Source organism: Equus asinus, chromosome 20, assembly GCF_041296235.1.
Source record: "Equus asinus isolate D_3611 breed Donkey chromosome 20, EquAss-T2T_v2, whole genome shotgun sequence".
NCBI classification, from domain to species: Eukaryota; Metazoa; Chordata; class Mammalia; order Perissodactyla; family Equidae; genus Equus; species Equus asinus.
This window is the reverse complement of record NC_091809.1, coordinates 44,473,414-44,493,928: the sequence shown is the minus strand read 5'-3', so window position 1 is coordinate 44,493,928 and position 20,515 is coordinate 44,473,414. Positions and strand designations below refer to the sequence as shown.

Genomic DNA, 20,515 nt, shown 5'->3' with positions numbered 1-20,515 from the left:
TATTACTGTGTCAGTAGGCATGGAGAGACTCAGATTTGAGAGATATTTCTGATATAAGATCAAGAGCATTTTGGCAACAAATTGGACCTTGACAGCAAAGGAAAAGGAAGAGTCCAGCACAGTTCTTAGTTTGCTAGCTTAGGATGCTGAGCATTAGTGGGACTGCAACCAGAGATCAAGAGGACAGGAGGTGGAGCATTTGTCCAGATGATAGCAGAAGAAAGAAGGGTAGATAATGGGCTACGGGTGCCCAACACGTGGTGAGAAATTTGGATCTGGAGCCCGGGAGACAGGTCAGGACTAAAGATGCATATTGGGGAGTCACAATTGAATCATGTTAACTAAAGTGATGGGAGGGAGTGAGGTCACCTAGAGAGGGTATGCAGAGTAGGATGGGGACAGACCTAGAGGAGAAGGAACACCAAAGGGACAGGCTGAGGAGTGAGTGCTTATAAATGAGACTATAGAAGGAATGGTCAAAGTAAGTCATTGGGCACACTCCCCTGGAAGGTTTAATGAGATGGTAGGATGCTTGCACCTTTATGAACGTGACAGACACAAATACAGTCTGATAGGGGTATGCTGTACTGAGAGCTCAAAAGCCACGGTTTTCCAAAATGTTAAACAACTCTTGGTAAACCTCCAAACAAAATAAAATATAATCTTTCCTCAATTTACACAGAAAATGACATCCCTAGAAAAAAATCAGTGCGTATTAAAAGTGTGCAGGGCCGGCCCCATGGCCAAGTGGTTAAGGTTCTGCACTCCACTTTCAGCAGCCCAAGTTCATGGGTTCAGATCCCGGGTGCAGACCAACTCCACTAGTCAGCCATGCTGTGCAGGCATCCCACATAAAAAGTGGAGGAAGATTGGCACAGCTGTTGGCTCAGGGCTAATCTTCCTCAAGCAAAAAAAGAGAGGATGATTAGCAATGGATGTTAGCTCAGGGCAAATCTTCCTCACACACAACAAAGAAAAAGTGTGCAAAAGATACTTTGTGCTTGCATAAAAAGTGGAATTGGGTTCTGGGCTTATATGATTATAGGCAGGCTGTTTACTGACACAAATGTCTTGTGGGGCATTTGAAAGTCATATGGGACATGAACAAGGGTTTGTCATTTGTCCCATCTTCTGTACTGCAGGATATCTAGAATGCCTGCCCTCTGCCCAGGAAATGCAAATCGAGCCTCCTAATTATGAAGCCAGCCAGAAAAACCACCCCACAGATTTCAGAAAATGCCATACAGGTTAGCTGTCACCTCCAGTGAGGACAGCTGTCCTAGACCCGCTGTAGAGAGAGGTCACTTCTACCGGGAGGCAGAGAGAAAGATGTTCTTCTTGCTGCAGCTCTGCTACATAGAAATACGAGGCAGCGGAAAGTGGAGGCTCCCTGGGCACTGGGAAGAGCACCCCAGAAATAACACACACAGCCTCTGCCCTCAGAGAACTTACTTGCTGTGCAATGAGGGGGACAGGTCTGAAAATTTCCAAAAAATGTCAGAACAAGGAGTGGTAAACCAGTGTGGCCTCAACAGGGAGTGAGCTGGCTTACTGAGTGACTAGGCAGCCACAGAGCGGAATTTTCAGGCAGGGGATAATTGGCGAGGTCAAAGGACTCCTTTCTCCAAAGTGATTTCCCCAGTGTTGTCAAAATAATATAAAAATAATGATATTTATTGGATCCTGCCTGTGTGCCAGACACTGAGTGCCAAATGCTTTATAACCATTATTCCATTTAATGCTTGCCCTACCATCCATAAGCGGACAGGTCTGAATTTAAAGCCAGGCCTGCCAGACGCCAGACTGCATGGTTCTGGTGCTCCACACCCCGCAGGTCTCAGAGGAGGCAGGCCGACGTAGTGACTTGGGCAACCTCTCTGTGCCTCATATTCCTCATCCAGAGGTGAGAACAGGAATAGTATCTACTTCCTAGGCGTGTTGTAAGGATTATTTATAGTTAAGATTTATAACTTAGAATAGTCTCTGACATCCAGTAATCAATCAATAAACATTAGCTCCTATTATTTTCTGATGAATCAGAACCCATAATTTTCTCTTCCTCTCCTCCCTGTGGCTGCTGAGCTGGGCTCGCACTTGTTTGGATGGGCTGAGGATGCTACCAGAAAGCTAGCATTACCAGAAAGGTGATTTTTTTCTGAGATCCACGATATCTCAGTCTAAGCCCCCAGCCCCTAGGCTCCAGTGGGCAGAAGCTGATAGCTGTCTTTGCTTTTGGATTGGTCGGAATTTGTCCTCCTTTGCCAGCCACACTTGGCTCTTTGGCCCGAGGCTCAGATGTCAACAGTCTCCTGTTTGTGGCCCGGGCAGCAGCCCCAGTACTGGACGGACCCAGCCTGGTGGAGAGCAGGACAGTGAAGAGCAGGGAGAAACGGGAGCAGCTGTGAGTTCCGTCCCTAGCCCACCCTGGTTTATCAGACTGTCCAAAACATACCACACCACTGCAACGCCCCTCTGTGACACTGGGTCTGGGGCCCAGCTTCCTCAGGCTCCAGCACTGGCACAAGCCCATGGATGTGTCTAACTGGGGAGTGGAGACGGAATGTTCCAGAATGTTCCTCTCTGCTGAGGGTGGGGCACATGGAGAGTAGTGAGGACATGAGCGGAAGAGGAAAGCGTCTCTGGCCTCTCCCCGGTTCTCCAGGGATCACTAAGTGGGTTTCCTTTGAAGAGTTCAGTGAGTGGCCTTTGGTGGATGCAGACTCTGGGGACACTAACAGCAGGGCCGGCTCTTCCCCTCTCACGCAGGCGTCTCTTTGGTGCAGGGGTCTTGAAAGGGAAGCTGGGTTAGGCCCTGGACAATCACAGAAGAAGCAAATACCATTTATTGAGCCCTCTGTTCCACAGGCACTGGGCTGAGCCCTTCCCAAGCAGTACCTCATTTAACCCTTACAGCAACCCCTAGCAGGAGCTTCTGTAATCCCCATTTTACAGATGAGGAAACTGGGCTCGGAAAGGTCGGGGACTTGCCTAGAGCCAGGATTCAAACTGAGGATGACGGGATGTGCTAGGCACTTTATATAAAGTTGTGTCTTATTTGTTATGACTTAATCTTTAGGACAGCCCGGTGAGGTGAGTAGTCTCATTCCCATTGTATAGCCGGGGAAGCTATAGCTCAGAGAGGTTAACTAATAGCCAAGGTGGAGCTCAGAGATACAACAGGCCTGTCTGACTTGACAGTGAACCAGGCTGCTTTTGAGAAAGAGAAAGAGCGAGAACTTCTGCCAATGAGACATCCCCCAGAGCCCCTCGTTTGACGTTTGTACGGTACTTTTCCACGTTTCCAGAGCCCTCTCCCTCCTACTGACTCCCCTACTGGGGCTTGCCAACTGGGATGGCAGAGATAGTATCGCAGGCTCGGGGAAGGCTGCCAGGTAAAGGGTGGGGTGAAGAAGGGTCCCACCCAGAGGGTTCCCCTGGCCCTGCGAGAAGCGCCTCCCTGGCCTGTGCGTGAGAAGGGTGCAGGGAGGGGAGGAGTGTTTGCCTGTGTGGATGCCTGCGGGGCAGGGGGTGGGGCCTGGCTTCCTCTTTGCCCCCTCGAGTCAGAGGGCTGTCAAGGCAGCTCTAGGAACCTGGAGAGTCTACTTCTCCCAGAATCACAGCTGCGGCTTTTTCCACCGTTTTCCACCTCAAACTTCCTTCCCCCAGTCTAGCCCAGTCTCGAGTAGATTTGGAGGCCACACTCAGGGCTCAGGAGCTGTTTCTACGTTCAGTTCCCTACCTGACACCAGGGCACGTCCCATTTCGTGTCCCTTTCTGCTTAACTCACGGAGGACTTCATTGAGCCAATAGGTTTTTCCTCTCACAATAACTATGTAAAGCGAGCATTATAATTCTCATTCGACAAATTAGGGATCTGAGGCTCAGAATGGTAAAGTGACTTGCAATCAAGTGACAGAGCTGGGATTCAGTGCCTACCTGATAAGAGGCAGTATGTTCCGTGCTGATCGGTTATCCCCAAATCCAGATTATTTTCCTACCTGGAGCTGCCTTTATTGCCCCTGTAGCCTCCCGGGACCTCCACCGCTTGTGTTCAGATGAAGTGTCAGGCCTCCCCCCCCCCCACCCCCGCCCCCGCCATGTGATCACAGAAATCCCTATGGCTCCCAACCCCCAAGGATCCTTGGTTCACATCCTGTTTTGCTTTTTTTTTCTTGGCCGTCCCTCCCCTGCGCTGGCGTCTTCTAATACTTTCCTGCAGACTTTGCTGTCATGCCCTGCTGCAGTTGTAGGCTGCGTCGCAGAGGACAGTGTAGTGGTCAGCGGTGCAGCTCTGGCATCACACAGACGTGGACTCGAATCCTGGCTCTACCAATGGGAGCTGTGTGACCTGGCCACTCGCCCTCTCCAAGCCTCAGTTTCTGCCTCTGTAAAATGGGGGAAACAATAGCAACGAGGATTAAGTGGGATCTCGAGTGTAAAGTGCCTGGGAGGTAGTACGCACTCAAGAAACAGGAGTTATTGTTGCTGTTGCGACACTGTTGTTCCAGCTGCCCCGTCTCACATCAGCCCGGCTCCAGTTTGCCTCTTCTTAGTTCCGCCTCCGAGGCTCTGGAGGCCTGGAGTTCACCTTTTTCCAGATGGCGGTTCTACCCAGATTTCTCCATCTGCTGGCCTTCCTCTGAGTGCTCTTACCTGTGCCTTTGGACCTGATTCAGCCCATTACTAGAGCAATAATAAGAAAAACTAGCCAGACTCGGTCTGTGCCAGGTAAACATGGGCCTGCCTCACTGTACCTAAAAGGCTGGTTCCCGAAAGGTTGCACATAAGTCGAAGTTCTGTAAACTAACTCTTAGTTTTCTCCACCAAGAAAGCCTGCTATTTAAAGGACATTAGGCTGAACCTTTTCAGAGAACAAAGAACGCCCCTTTACGGTCAGTTAGGGTTTACTTAAAGTGAAGTAGATATTAATCTTGCTCTTCCCCCTGATGAGATTCTCAAAGAAAGTGTGTGATCTTAACAAGGAAAGTTTTAAACTGTACCCCGTCACTGTGGATGTGCTCCTCTGAGGCCTGGGAAGTGGGTTTTGTAGGCCCCTTGTGTAGCTGGTAAACTGAGGTCTGGAAAGGTTTGGACACCCAGTCTCTGGGGGCAGACATTGATTCCTGCAGGGGCCAGTGGTCGAGTGCTTCTGTGCCCCCAGCTCTGGGCTGGGACCCTCAGAACTGTGGCTCAGAAGAGCGATCAAGCCGCTAGGCAAGAGCCACCAGGCCAGGAAGTGTTAACACCACTGTGTCTGGAGGGGGACACAGTGCAGCTGTCTGAAGGCAAGGAGTACCCCCCTCTCTGACTGAACCAGAACCAACTTCCTTTCTGAGGATTTGGTGCTTCCCCTTACGTTCAGCCTGGCAGCACAAGGGCAGCTTTCTGGCTAATGGGGCCCTCCCTAGAGCCTGGCTTTGCCCAGGGGCCTGGGAGGGCCAGATGCTTTTCTGGCGTAAAGCAACGTGGAGGGCAGTGGGACCTGGGGTTCAGGACTTTGTCCAGGATCTGGCAACTCAGCAAGGGCCCAGCCTCCTTACCATGGGTAGGTTGTCCCGTTCCTGCTCAGGTAGCCTCTGAGGAAATAGGATATGGGGAGTCCAACTTCACAAGAGGCCTCCAGTCCCCTCTTTCCCAGGTCCTAAGGACTGCCAAGTTCCACCTGAGTGCTCATAAGAAGCAATGAGAATTCTCTTTGAGAGGATGGAGGTGTCCTGAATGTAGGGAGGAACAGGCATCTTGACTGTGTTTTGAATGAGCCCTGCCCTCACTCCCCATCTACCCATCAGGCTCTCAGTCATCTTTCCAAACTCAGCTCAGATGTCTTGTTCTCCACGTAGCCCTCCAGAACCTTCCCCTCCATCTTCTGTACCTTGATGGGCTTCTATTGTGCATGGGTCTGCCTCCCCCACCCCAATATTTAAGGGAACAGTTTATAAATATATATGTGTGTATATATATATATATATATATTTTTTTTTTTTTTTGCTGGGAAAGATTCGCCCTGAGCTAACATCTGTTGCCAATCTTCCTCTCTCTCTTTCTTTTTTCCTCCTCAAAGCCCCAGCATATAGTTGTATATTCTAGTTGTAGGTCCTTCTAGTTCTTCTATGTGAGCTGCCACCACAGCATGGCTACTGATAGAGGAGTGGTGTGGTCCTATAGCCAGGAACCGAACCTGGGCCGCTGAGGCAGAGCACACTGAACTTTGACCACTCGGCCACCAGGGCTGGCTCAAAAGGATTTATATTTTATTTATTACAGTAGAGCAGTGCCTGGCACAGAGTAGAGATTCAATATGTGTTTCCTAAATAAATGAGTTGGTGGATGGTTGGAATGAACCTACCTGCCTACCAACCCATCCCTCCATCCTGGGTGCCGTGAACTCTCATCTCTCTGCTTTTCAGGGCCTTCTGTTCTTCATGCTGCTCTGCTCCCTGTCGTCTTTCTTTCTCTCAGCCAGTGATCTACAGAAACTCACCTCTTTTCCAAGGAAGGGGAGCTCGTTGGGTTTATGCAAATAGAGTGTGCAATGGGCTCCATCTAGTTGGCTCTGGTAAATATTTCCCAACTCTATCACTGGCTGGCTGGGACCTGAGAGCTGTTGGCTGAGGCGTCTCGCTTGTTTGCTCAGTGTTTGCTGGGTGCTAGGGCCTACCCTCTGGGGATCCAGGGTCTGCCTACAGGACTCTGACCAACTCAGTTTTTTTTTTTAATTTTTATTATTTTTTTTAAAGATTGGCACCTCAGCTAACAACTGTTGCCAATCTTCTTTTTTTTTTCTCCCTAAATCCCCCCAGTACATAGTTGTATATTTTAGTTGTGGATCCTTCTAGTTGTGGCATGTGGAATGCTGCCTCAACATGGCCTAATGAGTGGTACCATGTCTGCGCCCAGGATCCGAACCCTGGGCCACCGAAGCAGAGCACGCAAACTTAACCGCTTGGCTACAGGTCCAGCCCCGACCAACTCAGTTTTCTAAATTATTTGAGGTTGGGAGTTCGGCACCGAGCTGTGTCTCCCAAGCCAGAACAGCCTCCTTACAAATGCCCCTTAGGGAGTAACGTGGCTCTCCTGGGACTGCCCTCTCCTGGCCGTTTAATGAAAACAGTGTGGTTGGGGGCAGCCAATGACACCTGCTATCACTGTGACTCTATTTTTCATCAACTATGGAGACAAATTTGGATTGAGTTCCTAACTCTGGCGTGAGTCAGAGACACATGGACTCTTAGAGCTAAAGGGTTCCTGAGGTCATCTGTCCCCTGTTCCCAGTTGTCTGGCACAAAGGCTTTCTTCTTCTTCCCTTCTATTGTGTATGTGGACACTCTTATTTATTCAACCTATAACATCTTATGACTAAGTTTTCACTGTCTGCAGTGACATTTTAAAAAAAGAAAATGTAGAGAATTTTGGGGGGTTGTATTTTGCTGAAGACTTTATTTTCCCTTTTCTCCCAAAGCCCCCTCTGGTACATAGTTGCATAAGTTTAGCTGTGGGTCCTTCTAGCTGTGGCATGTGGGATGCCACCTCAGCATGGCCCGATGAGCAGTACCATGTCTGTGCCCAGGATTTGAACCCGTGAAACCCTGGGCCACCAAAGCAGCATGCACGAACTTAACCACTCGGCCATGGGGCCAGCCCCAGAAAATGTAGAGAATTTTTATAAAGCTAAATATATTCAGTTTTTATAATCTGACATTTTCATTTTTTTGTGTTAAAATATTAATTGTATGTGATGCAATGATGGTCTGAGTAGATGATATTAGTTACTTTAATATTCTTTTTTTGGCAAAATAAAACAACCCTATCTAAACTCTCCAAAAAAAATGGTTTACTTGTCAGGAGCCTCAAAAGCTTAGGAACCGGTGATTCCGGCCTAACCTATCTCCTGGCGCATGCATTGCACTGCTGACACCGTGTCAGTTGGCTCCTGGCCTCACGTATCTGGCAAGGCTCTCCCAGGGATTTTGGACTTACTACCCAGAATGCAGCCTACCCCAGGGTTGAGGGGGTTGCAATGTTAGGCCATCCTGTTAGACCCCAATCGACTTGCCTGTGATTGTCACCCCTATGGTTGTCACTCTGCCTGCCTCAGTTCCAGGGCCTGAGTCCATCCCCTTCCCTTGACAGCCCTTTGGTATGTGAGACGAGCTCTCACCCTGAAATCTTCCCCTTTCCATGTAAATATCTATAATTCCCTGGACGATTCCACATAATCGGGTTTCTGATTGCCTTACTTACAGCAATTATACGCATAATACACGAACTCTTTCTTGTTGTAAAAAAATTTAGTAATAGAGATAAAAAAGAAGACTTTGGATCCCTGTTCAGTCTCAGCCCCCTTCCTAGAAGTAACTCCTATTATCAGTATGGTGTATATGTTTAGATGTCTAGATGTCAGTGTATATGTCCAGAAGACTTTTCTCTCTGCACTTGCATGGATACGAGTGCTAATGGAAATGTATGAATGTGGAGTCTTTAAAATGCATATGTATGTACATATATATGTATGTATAAATTATACTGTATGTTTTTTTCTGAAACTTTCTTTTTGAATTTAAAAATGAGATTTATAGATTGTTTCACGGCAGTATACATAGTTATACGATTTTTGTTAATGAATGATCATATAATATTCTATGGTTTCAATGCAGTTTTACCTCTCCATTGTTCTATCAATGGACATTAGGTTGCTTCAAATATTTTTTCTTACCATGCCGTGAGGAACTCCTTGAACCTGTCTGTGTCTTGATGCCTTTATATGCAATCAGCTGCCAATCACCCTCTTTAGGTATAATGTCCACAAGTGTACAACACTCGACACTCAGATGACATCTGGCTGGGCCAGAGCACAGTGGGACCGTTTGTTCATGCATTCATCCATTTACTCATTCAGCACATTTTTAGTGAGCAGGCACTCTATTGTGCCCTGATTCCAGTCGTCCCAAGCATAGATAAGACAGTAGTGGGCCTGTCCTCATGGAACTTACATGGTCAAGTAGGGAAACCTCCCTTGATAGTCTACTTCTGTTAGAACAGCCTATCCTACAGACTTTTTAAAAGATAATTATATCACACTGTCAACTTACATGGTCTTAGAATCAGTTAACACCTCTCAAGTCTTTTTAAATATAAACTGTTGCCTCAACTTGTACAGTTAATTTTCATATTCTAAGTAAAGAATTTTTACATTTGCTCCTGAGTTTTATCTCACTACTTTCTTCCCTTCTTTCCATTTTTTCAAGCTTTTCTTTTTAATCTTGATGTCTTTGTGCAAGGTACTAGCTAGGCCTGCTCCTCATATAGAGATTTATTATGTAAGCATGCTGTATCTTTATCCAAGTTCCTGGTAACACTGTTAGCAAGATGGACCACAAGCAGAGTCCTGTGGCACGCCGTTGGAGACGTCCCTCCTGGATGACAGTGACTTCTTAATCAACACTATCTCAGCCTATATGACCCCATCCTGGCTCCAGGGAGAATATATACATATATATACATGTATACATGCAATAATTATAGGGTTCACCTGATCCTCACTCCTAGGAACCCTATATACAAGGAAATGAGCCTAGTTTGACATGACTTTTTAAGTCTGTGTGATACAGTGGAAAGAGGATTGATTCTGGATCCAGTCAGACCTGGGCTCAAATTCCAGTTCTGCCACTTCCTGGCTGTATGGCCTTTAGGAAATCATGTGACTTCTCTGAGACTCAGTTTCCCATATTCCAGGATCATTGAAACTATTTATGCATTAATTCCCCATATATTTAATAAGCACTTAGTAAGTAACAGGCATTCTGCTATGTGCTGGGCTGGTCATAGCAAGCAAGATAGTCTCCCAGGTAATAAATATGCAGAATCATTGTGTGTGTGTGTATATATATATACACACACACACATACACACATACATACAAATAGATATAAACATACACACATACACAGATATGCATAGATGTGTCTGTTTATTGAGATAATGTGCCTCTAGACCTCTCAAGACTTCCCTTTCACCAGGCAAAAGAAGAAGCTCTACAACCAACTTTAGCTCCTTGTAAACTAAAATTTCTAGACAGATATATGAAATTTTGAGTGCTTACTATTTTTAATCTTAATTTTTTTCTAATTTAAAATTAAGAATTAGCTTGTAAAAATTGAACATTGCAGAAATAGGTGAGTTAGAAAGTGAATACAATCTGGAACCCCAGATGCCCTCCACTCCATCTATTATGAGCAGTTCAGTTGGCTGTGGACTTTCAGATTTCTTTTTCTGTTAGTCCTTTTAGTTCTGTGGTAATTCAAAAGAGAATTCCTGAAATAAACTGTCCTTTGTTATAAAGGATAAACCTCTAGGGGTGGGTGGAAATGCATTTTCTATCCTAAACACTCTCCATTCTGTCTCCTCCACTCTGGGGCTTGCTGTTTTGGCCTTAGGCACACCTTCACCAGTCTTACCTAGACTAGTGCAATGAACAGCTTTTTAACTAGTTGCCCCGCTTACAGTTGTACTCTCTTCAAATCCATTTTCCACGCAGCTGTTAGCTTAACTGAACTAAAGGAAAATCTCACCATGTCACTCGGCTTTACTCTAGTTGCTCTTTGCCCCCGGAGTCCGGTCTAAACTCCTTTGCACGACACTGCTCTTGCCCCGGCCTCTCCCACCCCACTTGTTTGTCACTTCTGAACGTGAAGCCCTGTTTTGCCCTGTGTGACTTTGGACAAGTTGCTCCCACTTCCAAGCGTGCCCTTCTTTGCCTTCTCCTGGGGAGGGAGCCCCTCTTCATCCTTCAGGGCTGCTCAGAAGGACTGTTCTTCTGAGGAGCCTTCCTTAACTCCCTCCCCTTTCTTGAGCTGTCCTCCGCTCTGACAAAGTGAATCGCAGCCTTTCCGTGCCACCACTGCACCTACTTCTGACTGCTATAAAGATTGCACTGCAGGTGATTACTTTTTACCTGACGTCTCCTAATCACTCTGGGAGGTCCCTGTTCATCTTTGGATCCACAGTTCCTCTTAGTATACAACAGGTGCATGCTAAATGTTTGTTGAACTAAACTGAACTGGGAAGGGACCTTTATAGGGCAGGAAACCTCTGTGTTTAAAGCATGCCACATGGAACACCATCTATTCCACTGCTTTTGGAGTGGACCTGGTGTCAGAGGGCCACAAGAGATGCCTGCTTTATAAGAGACAAGGACCTCAGCCTTACTGGAAGACTGTTCTTAAGGATGAAAATTACCAGGAAAATCATTTCCTTGCATTTATAGCCAATGCTTAGACTTTCAGAGGCAGGCTTCCAGGTCATAGGCAGTTAACTGGGAAATGCCAAAGAGAAGCCCATTTAGACTTGTTGCAAACTTTACTTTTGATAACTATGTGGGCCCCACGTATGTGTAAAAGTCTTAGGCTACACTTGTGGAAACGTTTACACCAACTCTGCACTACACATGAAAACAACATGGTGCACAGAGGTGGCAGGGTCAATAGGCACGTTTCTGGGTGGGAGCCCAATGGGGCTGACTGGCAGAGTGGTATAGGCAGAAGACGGGAGGGTCTGGAGGCCAAAGACCTGAGCAGAAAGTCAGGCTGTGCCCTTCCTGGCTGTGTGATGGTGGGCATGTTACTTCAATTCTTCTAGTCTTGATTCCTATATCCATAAAAACGGTCTGGTAAGACTATTTTCCTCATTGAATTATCATGAAGAATAAATGAAGATGCATTTGAAAGTGCCTTTTAATCTCTAAAGTGCTAAATAAAAACATTGCTTTCTCTTTCTTAAGCTGAAGCTCTTGGAACTAATCTGCGTAGTGCTTCACAGCGACAGGTTGGCACCGCGCGCGTGTGTGCATGGGTGCGCATGGGTGTCCAGGACAAGCAAGGCATCTGCCCTTCCTCTCATTAGTTTCCTTTGGGACTCCATAGTAAATACACACTGGGATGGGGATTTTGTGGCGTGGCAGAGCCTTCCCTTCCCCCACCCCCGACCACCACCTTTCTTCCTCATAACAAGGGAAGGAGAGAACAAATATCAACCCCCTGGAGTTAATTTGTACACACGAGAGTCAAAGAAATACAGATGCAGGTTCCCAAGCCATGTCCACTGTGTTATCATATCAAGCAGATGTGTGGTTTCTCTGTATCTAAACCTTACCCTGTATAGTAATTGAGAACTCTCAATGGGGACTTTCCTTTTGACTGAGATTAAATCTCAGAGCAATGAGATTAGGGTTACTACTGATTTATTACTGGAGCCGGAGTAGGCAACAGCCTCAGAGTGACAGAACTAGAGGACAGAGCAGTGCCAAAGTGCAGGGGAATGGACTGAATACTGGGCAAGGAGTTAGGGCCGTGGCTTGGTCTTTAGGGCTGGCTTGGCTGCAACTCGAGCTGCGTTACCATGAGCAACTTATTTCCCCTCTCTGGGCTTCAGGAGTCTTAGCTATAAAATGAACCATTGGGCTTGGGTGATATCTACATTTCCTTCCAGTTCTAATGTGGAAGGAAGGGAATCAACACCTGTTGAATGTCAGCCATGCACCTGGCATGATCTGCACTAAGCTATCCTGAAGAAACTATGATCCTATGACTCCATCACACACAGTAGTGAGAGTTAGGTTTATGTCGAAGAGCTATGGAGTCACATAGACTTGGATTGAAATCTCAGCTCTTTTATTTACCAGTAGTGTGACTCTATGCAAGTTTCTTAACATCTCCAAGCCTCAGTCTTTTCATCTGTAAAATGGGTCTAGTGACACAGTTAGCATACTTAGATGCGCACAAGTCTCCTTCCACCCTGCCTTTTATACAATATAAATTTCTTAAGCAGATTCCATCTAGTCTATTTCCCTCCTTTTGTGGAGGAATAATCTAGGCCTAGAGAAATGAATGAAGTAACTTAATATTAGATCATGCAACCAGTTGGAAGCGAAGATGGAACCCAAAGTCAGGTCCCCTGGTTGATTCTGAGCCTGTGCTTCTTTCCTGGATGTCTTTTTTTAATCATCCACTGCTCTGAAAAGGACAGCAAAGTCCTCCCATGATAGGCAGCCCAGATGTTTATAGAAGAACTCAGTGTGATGACAAATTGCATTCACACACCAGATATTTCCCAAGAATAGCCACTGGGCTTAGAAACAGTTTTCAGAGTTTGATTCAAGGACTGTGCTTGGCATTTCTTACCCCCCACCTCCCCCACCTCCTACCATTTCACTTATTTGGGGGCAGAACAGCCCGCTGTGCAGGTGTATCCACAGTTCTCTGTGGTGCTCCTCCCTGGAGAGTAGCAGCTCTGTGAGCTTGTCTACCAGGTAGGCTACCAGGAGAACCAGAAGACTCTGATTCAGAGGGGATCAGGGTCAAAAAAGGGAAGACTCACCATTCCGGCTCCCCACTGCAGGGGGACACTGCTGGCATTTCAGGAGGGTTGTGAAGTAATCATTGGTTAAAGTTGTTCAAGTCCTGGGCACCAAGAAATATTTGTGAGAATCTGTCCTCAATAAGGGCACAGCCCCTTCCCAGAGTTTTTAAACATAAACCTAAATTCACAGACTTCTATGCCAGAGAGAGAGGAAAACTTTTTTTTTTTTGGTGAGGAAGATTGGCCCTGAGCTAACATCTGTTGCCAATCTTCCTCTTTTTGCTTGAAGAAGATTGTCACTGAGCTAACATCTGTGCCAATCTTCCTGTATTTTGTATGTGGGATGCCACCACAGCATGGCTTGATGCACAGTGTGTAGGTCCGTGCCCAGGATCCAAACCCATGAACCCTGGGCCACTGGAGCTGAGTGCACGAACTTAACCACTAAACCACCAGGCCGGCTCCAAGAAGAAAACTTTTATGGGCTTAAAATGATGGAGTTTTTTTCATGCATGTGTCAGCACTAGCAATGCTATGTCTTAAGAACTGAAGCCAAAGAACTAAATAACATGACTGATAAGCTCGTTGCATTTCCAGGGTAAATGCAAGCAGGAAAGACAAGGATGCCTCTTTGGAAAGTTTCCTTTCAGGAGTTAGTAACTCTAAGTGGCCCCAGCCTCCTAGGGAGCCGTTAGTCTATTAAAGGGCCCATGTCTCCTCTCCTCCATCACTCGTTTGTCTGGAAGTTGGATGTTGTCAGGGAGAAGATCCCAGTGTGCAGGGGCAAAGGTGCACAGGCTGGTCTCTCATAGGTCTGACGGGGGACTGGATGAGGCCATCTCCCCAGGCACTTCCCAGAGGCATCCAAAGAGGCAAGAGCCCTGGACACATGAGCAGCTGAGAGCCACTGAGGGAGGACAGCCCTCGAAGCGAAAATATAGCCAACATCTCTTCGGGGACTTCTAGCTTTCTTCACCTAAGATGAGTTACCTCCCTGCCCCCTTCCACCGCTTGGAGTATATTTTTAGGATATTTTCATGAGCAACATGTTTGCCAACCCTTTATAGATCAGTTACAAAACAGAAATTCTTCCTCACTGCTAAGGAGAAGTGTAGAAGGGAGAGAAAGAAAAAAATCTTGCCTGTAATTGAAGGCAGGTTGGGAGATGTTCAAGCTTTGAAATTCACCTTCTTGTGAAATGTTTATGAAACACTTTCCACAAACGAGTTATGCAACTGGGACAACAGCTTTGATCATTTTCATCGCTGATGATATGTTCATTAGTGTTGGGTTGTTTTCCCCCTGGAGAGGACCATGTGAAAATGTCATGGGGAGGGGGCTAAGGATGAGTACCCCAGTACCACCCCCCGAGCCCCATCACATGACCCCCAAACAGATGGTTAATAAGGAGGTCCAAGTGTATGTCTGGGCCAGAACACTGCCTTTTCCATTACCTATGGTCATATCCCTGGGACGTTTGTAGGATTGTTTTGCAGAAAGAGCACCGGGGAGGGTCATAGAATGATTCCCTTGTTGGAGTTTTGCCACTGTCTTGTTATGTAACTTTCTGCTCATTTCTGAGGCTCTCTGGGCCTCTATGAGATGGGAAGGTGAACATTAGTCCCCACAGTGAAGCCAAGTAAAGCATGTATGAAGGATTTCCAGCTTCTCAGAAGGGGCTCTCTCCTCCCATGACAAGGCTACTGCTTTCTAAAGCAGGTGATGTCAGGGAGTTCACTGGGATTAGAAAAGATAATCACTCATGATGCCGTTTTACCTCCCTGGTCACTGCCCAAGACTCGGTGTAATACCTTTGCACAGTGCAGTGGGTGGAGAAGATCCTAAACTAACAAACCTTGTCTACTACATGGACAGGATGATCAATGGCTGTTACAGGGCAGAACCCTCTGTGGTGGCCCGTGTCCCCAGGGGTTAGTCCATCCCAAGCTGATCCTGGAGAAATATTCCACTTGTGTGAGGAGAACCCCAAAGGGACCCTGCAGTTGATCTTCATGATTCCAGGCAGCCCGTGGGTTTGGTTGGGTTTTCACAAATATGGGGGAATTCGGTTTTCATCCAATTTGCCTCCGGTTATCACATTAGAAGTCAAGGGGATCCAACAGAAGTCTCTCTATCGCATCTTCCAGATCCACAGCCAACACCCAGTTGCCTGGAAAGGCTCCAATCTTTTCCACTCGACAGCTGTGAAAGGGATTTTTTGATTTGTGAAGGACTTTATTTCTTAGTTTCTTAGCCTCTGAACTCTCAGAGAATTGTCGGCAAAGCGTATGGGCAGCTGATGTACCTGCTTCCCCTCCTCTTCCAGCTCTGCCCTTTCTGAGACCCACCCACGCACCCAAGCAGAGACTTTAGAACTTGTCATAGAAAAAGAAGTCTTCTTTATTGTCTTTCAACTGGGTTTGTTTAGGATTGTCTTCTTTGGGGGTTACTCTCAGCAGCTCACAAACAAGGGGTAATGAATTATGAAAAACAAGAGAGTAAAATGTCGACAAAGCAAAAACTCAGAAGAATAGCACACTGCATAGTCAGAACGCCCCGGACTGACCCCCTAAGGAACTTTCTGCTATCAGGCACTTCGTTTTCAGACCTGGGAGGTCGAAAGTGCCCCTTGAAGAGTTTGGAGGGCAATTGATCCAGGAAACAGATGAAAGGGTGCGTTTTCTTTTATGATGGCGCTGGTTTCTGAAATTAAGTGTTGCAGGAAGACCTGGCACTGATTCTAACAGATAGTGCCTGGGTTGGAGGCAAAGCACATGTTTTCAAGCTCTGTCATAGCTGCACCTCCTTATCTCTCCATTGCTCATAATAAGTCTATAAAGGAAGCCTGACACTTGCCTCGCAGCTGAAGCTGTGCCAAGCTGCCTGCGGTGGTTCCACCACTGTGGTTTCAGCTCCAATTTTCCATGTTCTCCCCCGTCCCTCTTCCTCCATCCTGCCTCACCTGTCCCCACTCTAGGACGAGGGATGCCCTGGGGCAGGAGGGGGATAGAGAGGGGAGATGTGGGGAGGGGAGGCTGGCCAAAAAGGCTTTGCTTCAATAAAGTCTCCTCTTGGAGCAAACCTTAAGGGTGGCGGTGATTTTAAATAAGTAGTTTATCATCTATTTCTAGCTTTCTAAAACTTGCTAACAAACGTTTCCCTGGAATCCCTGTGAAAACTCTAATTTTCGGGGGAAGAACTAGGATGCTAGAGCTCCTTAGATAGAGATGCCTAGTGTGGTAGGAAGAGCTCAGGGGCATTGGGGATAGGGATTGGGGCTGTCCTGGAGAGCGTGTCCGGGTGGCCATGCCTTTTGAGTTTTCCGAAAGTCTAGCTCTGCCCCTACTATGCTCCTTCCTATCTCTCTCCCTTCCTCCTCTTTGCTTCCAAGGCTCCAGGAGAGTCTCCTTGGGTGAGAGGAGAAGAAAGGAATGATTTGTAAACACTGTCCCTGAAAGAAGCATCCTCTTACCAATTCTGGTGCAACAAGGGCTTCTCGGTGCTGTTTAGATCTGCTTTCTCTAAGAACATGACAGCAACCTGGACTAGCCAGGTCTGCCAAATGCACTAGGCAATTAGAATTGATAATTCCATTTTAGGGCTGAAAGAGAGAAAAATCATAGAGAAGCGTATAACAGATGGAGAAACCAAGTCCCCTAGAGGCTAAATGATTGTTCAAGTTTACATAGTATGTTAGAGTCAGAGTTAGGACTAGAAACAAAGTCTAGCTCCCTGTTAAATGTTTTCCCCAATGTATCCCACTGGAGACCGTGGAGAGATGGGTTGTGTTTATGTCTTTTATTCAATTAACAGGCAGTGGGTTCCCACTATGTGCAAGGCACATATTTAGGACGTTAGCTCCCTCCTCGGTCTCAGTCACTCTATAGGATCTTCCTAACTCTCCAACTAAAGGGAATTCTTTCTTTAAGTGTTCCACAGCACCATTTTCCCACAGAGATTAAGCACAAGTATAGCTGTTAGTATGAACCTTTAACTTGGGTTAAACTATAGAGACAGGAGAGATTCTGGGATGTCACTGACATTCCCAGCACAGACCAAAAAAATGCTTTTAGCAGGATCTCTATGGCCAAGAGTTTCCATCAGAGGGTCTCCCCAATGTCATTTATAGGGTATGGTCTAGATCCCATGCTCCTTGCCATATTATATGAATTCAAAATCGCTTGGCTCCTCCGCCCCACAGCCCGCAAATGAACTTCCTGAAAAGCTGCAAGAGTGAAGCTGTTCTCGGGGTGGGAGGAGGGGTGGGCACAAGTTGTGCTTCCTGCCCTGCCCTTGGACACCTGGGAAACCCACGAGTGGGTGGGTGTGCTGTCATCGAAGGGTGCTGGAGGCTGGGCAGAGCTTGGAAACCACCACAGGCCCCTCAGGCTGCAACTGCAGCAGCGACTGTGAGGGAGACATGTCCTTGCCTGTAGGGAGACAGGCAAGGACTGTCACCAAAGCCACATGGGCAAAGAGGGCTGGCTACGGAGGCAGCTTAGCACGCAGAGGATGGAGGAGTGTGGAAAACAAGGCGGGGATGGAGGGAAAGCTGGTTCCCAGACTTTGGGATTTTGTGTACCTGGAAAATAAAAAACAGAATATAGGGGAAGTTGATAAAGGGTCGCCAATTTTTGTACTTTGTGAGGTGGGGAGTTTAAAAAATGCCACTTAGGATCACCATCACTTCATAGAAGAAATTCTGACATATCCCCCCAAGAAAAAAAAAAGTCATCTCAGAATTTTAAAGAAATTTTTTCAAGTCACTACAATATCCTTATTTTTTCTCATTTCAATGAGAAGAACGTAAACTGCCCCATGTATGGGCATAGACTCCAGAATGGTGTTTGGAAATAACTGAGCTAAGTGGATTCCCCATCTTGCAGATTATTACTCTAGAGGGCCCCTCACCTCTGTGTCTCACGAGCTGCCCTGGCCTGAAGGGCACACGCACGCAGGAAAATCCAGCTGCAGCCCAGCAGGCACTGTTCTAGCTCTTCACTCTCCCAGCTTGTCACTCAGCTTCCTGCCTTGCTCTTCTCGAAGTTTCCATTTCCGTCTGCCTGGGCAGGCCTAGGACTGATGCTCTCCTCGTGCCTCCACTCACAGATTAAAACTGAGGACCTCAGTGACTCCCTGCAGCAGACCCTCTCTCATCGGCCATGCCACCTGAGCCAAGGACCTGCCATGATGGCCGGAAACCAAATGTCTGGGGTAAATGCCAATCCTTGTCAGGTTTATCTCAAGCCTTCTGCAAACTGCTTGATCTGTAGATCTGGCTCTCAGTGAATCCATACTGGTCTAAAGAACCCCCTGCAGGGAAGGGGAGAAAGGGGTTGGGAGGCCTGGGGTGCACATGGGCTTACAAAACATCCTCTTAAAGCTGCAGCTTGGCTGGTTATGTGAAGAGGGAGGTCTCTGCCTCGCTGGGAGAAAAAGGAGCCAATCTTGCCAAAATGGTGGACCTGGCAACTACAGGGCTGGCGTCTTCCAGCCGTATTCAGAGGAGCCCTATGATGACACCTACTGCTACAAATACAGAGCAATTCTGTCCCCAGCGGGCCCACTCTCCTCCCTTCTCCAAGGTTTTACATCAAAGCCAAAGTAGAACAGGGTGCTGGTGCGGGGCAGAAAGAGGCATCCAGAAACAGTAACGGCCAGTGTCTGAGAGGGTGGATGTCCATGTGGTGTCCCCTTTCTTGGTCTGGATGACCTGGGGAAGAAAGAGCCATCCCTCCTCTGGAAATATTTAAGACTAGAAGGTGCATCCATTCCTTCCCTGCTTCATTCAGCAAGGGTTCACCACGTCTACCGCACAGACCTAAGCTCAGGCCTGCAGGGTCACAGAGCCCTGGGGGGGTCTAGATCTCAGAGCACTCCCAGGTCCCCAAGTATTGGGACTAGTATTTCCCTTTTTGGGGTTGGCGGGAGGAAATCGGGGGAAACGGACTTTCTGTTTAGTCAAATTGGTTTTATTAAGAACTAGTAACCTGCCCCTTCCTCCAGGAAAGGTTCAGGCCCAGGAAATGGCCAAGACATGGCTTTTAGCATAATCAAGTGGCGTGAGCTTTTAAAAAAATAGTAACAATGGACAATTGGGATTGCACATCACTTCTAGGGTAAACCTTTGAGATGTATAATACCCAGTCAGTGCTCTCAGGGCATTTACAGTCTAGTTGGGAGACAGGCCTGACTCACAGAAAAGTTAAATAACAAGGCAAGGTCTAAGTAACAGTAGGTTGCAAGGCACTGCCTGGCCAAGTGCAGGAGCTGTAACAACACCAGCATTAAGGGAACAGCTACTATGTGCCAGACACTGGGGTTACACAGAGGCATAAGGCAAGGTCAATGCCCACAAACTCTAAGGGTGTGGAGGCCTTTGGGACAGACGGGCAGCAGGCAGATGGCACTGGTCCCCCCAGCTTGTAAATTCTGTGATATGTGTATCTCCTCGCGTGTAGGACATGACTACCCTCCACCCGCTCCAGCAGCTCGTGCTGGTTCCTGGCCACCTACAGTCTGTATCCCAGTTCCTGCTATCTCAGACCCAGCCTGGGCAGCAAGGTAAGAAGCTTGGGGCTTTCCACAAGGACCGAATCCAGTAAAGTGTTGCTGCTGCTTGCCCAGTGGGGATGCCCAAGTGTGGGGCGTGGGGAGTGGCTCATCCCTCTGGTATTCAGACCAGCTTGTCCACCTTGGGGCCTGAGGTAGGGACCCTGGGATTGCCCCTCCCGACTGAGTCTCCCCAGCCTCGTGCTTGGTCTGGCCCACCACTTCAATTTCATAGAGTCGAATCTGAAGGTGCTGGGAGGAAGGGTGGCAGGAAGCTGGGGTATACAAGGAAGGAGGAGCTCCTTGAGAAACACAGTACAGACAAGTCCCAATTCCTTGGAAATCTCTCAGGGAACAGTACAAAGAAGGAGGCACTCCTTGGTTGATGTGGTATATGACAAGTCCCAATTCCTTGGAAATCTCCGGGAACGGATTCAGACTTCACCTCTGGGAAGCCCGACTGTGGTTCTATTCGGATAGAGCGGCAGTGCCACCCACAGGCTGTCGAGAGGGATTTCGGATTTTCTTTGGCAGGGAAGTTGCTACCAGAGAACTTCTCTTTGGCCAAGAGCAAAAGAGACAGAATATTCATAATATTAGCCAACATTTC

The 20,515-nt window shown here is 47.3% G+C and overlaps 1 protein-coding gene across 2 annotated transcripts in view; it reads left to right on the top strand.

The window, feature by feature from the left end:
* The window catches only part of POU2F3 (POU class 2 homeobox 3), a 74,215-nt gene that overhangs the window by 33,975 nt on the left and 19,725 nt on the right, over positions 1-20,515 (top strand). For both annotated transcript variants that reach the window (XM_070490077.1, XM_014855705.3), the window contains exons 4-5: positions 18,463-18,567; positions 19,815-19,917. In XM_070490077.1, coding sequence (XP_070346178.1) covers positions 18,463-18,567; positions 19,815-19,917 — 208 coding nt within the window. The remainder of the gene's footprint in view (positions 1-18,462; positions 18,568-19,814; positions 19,918-20,515) is intronic.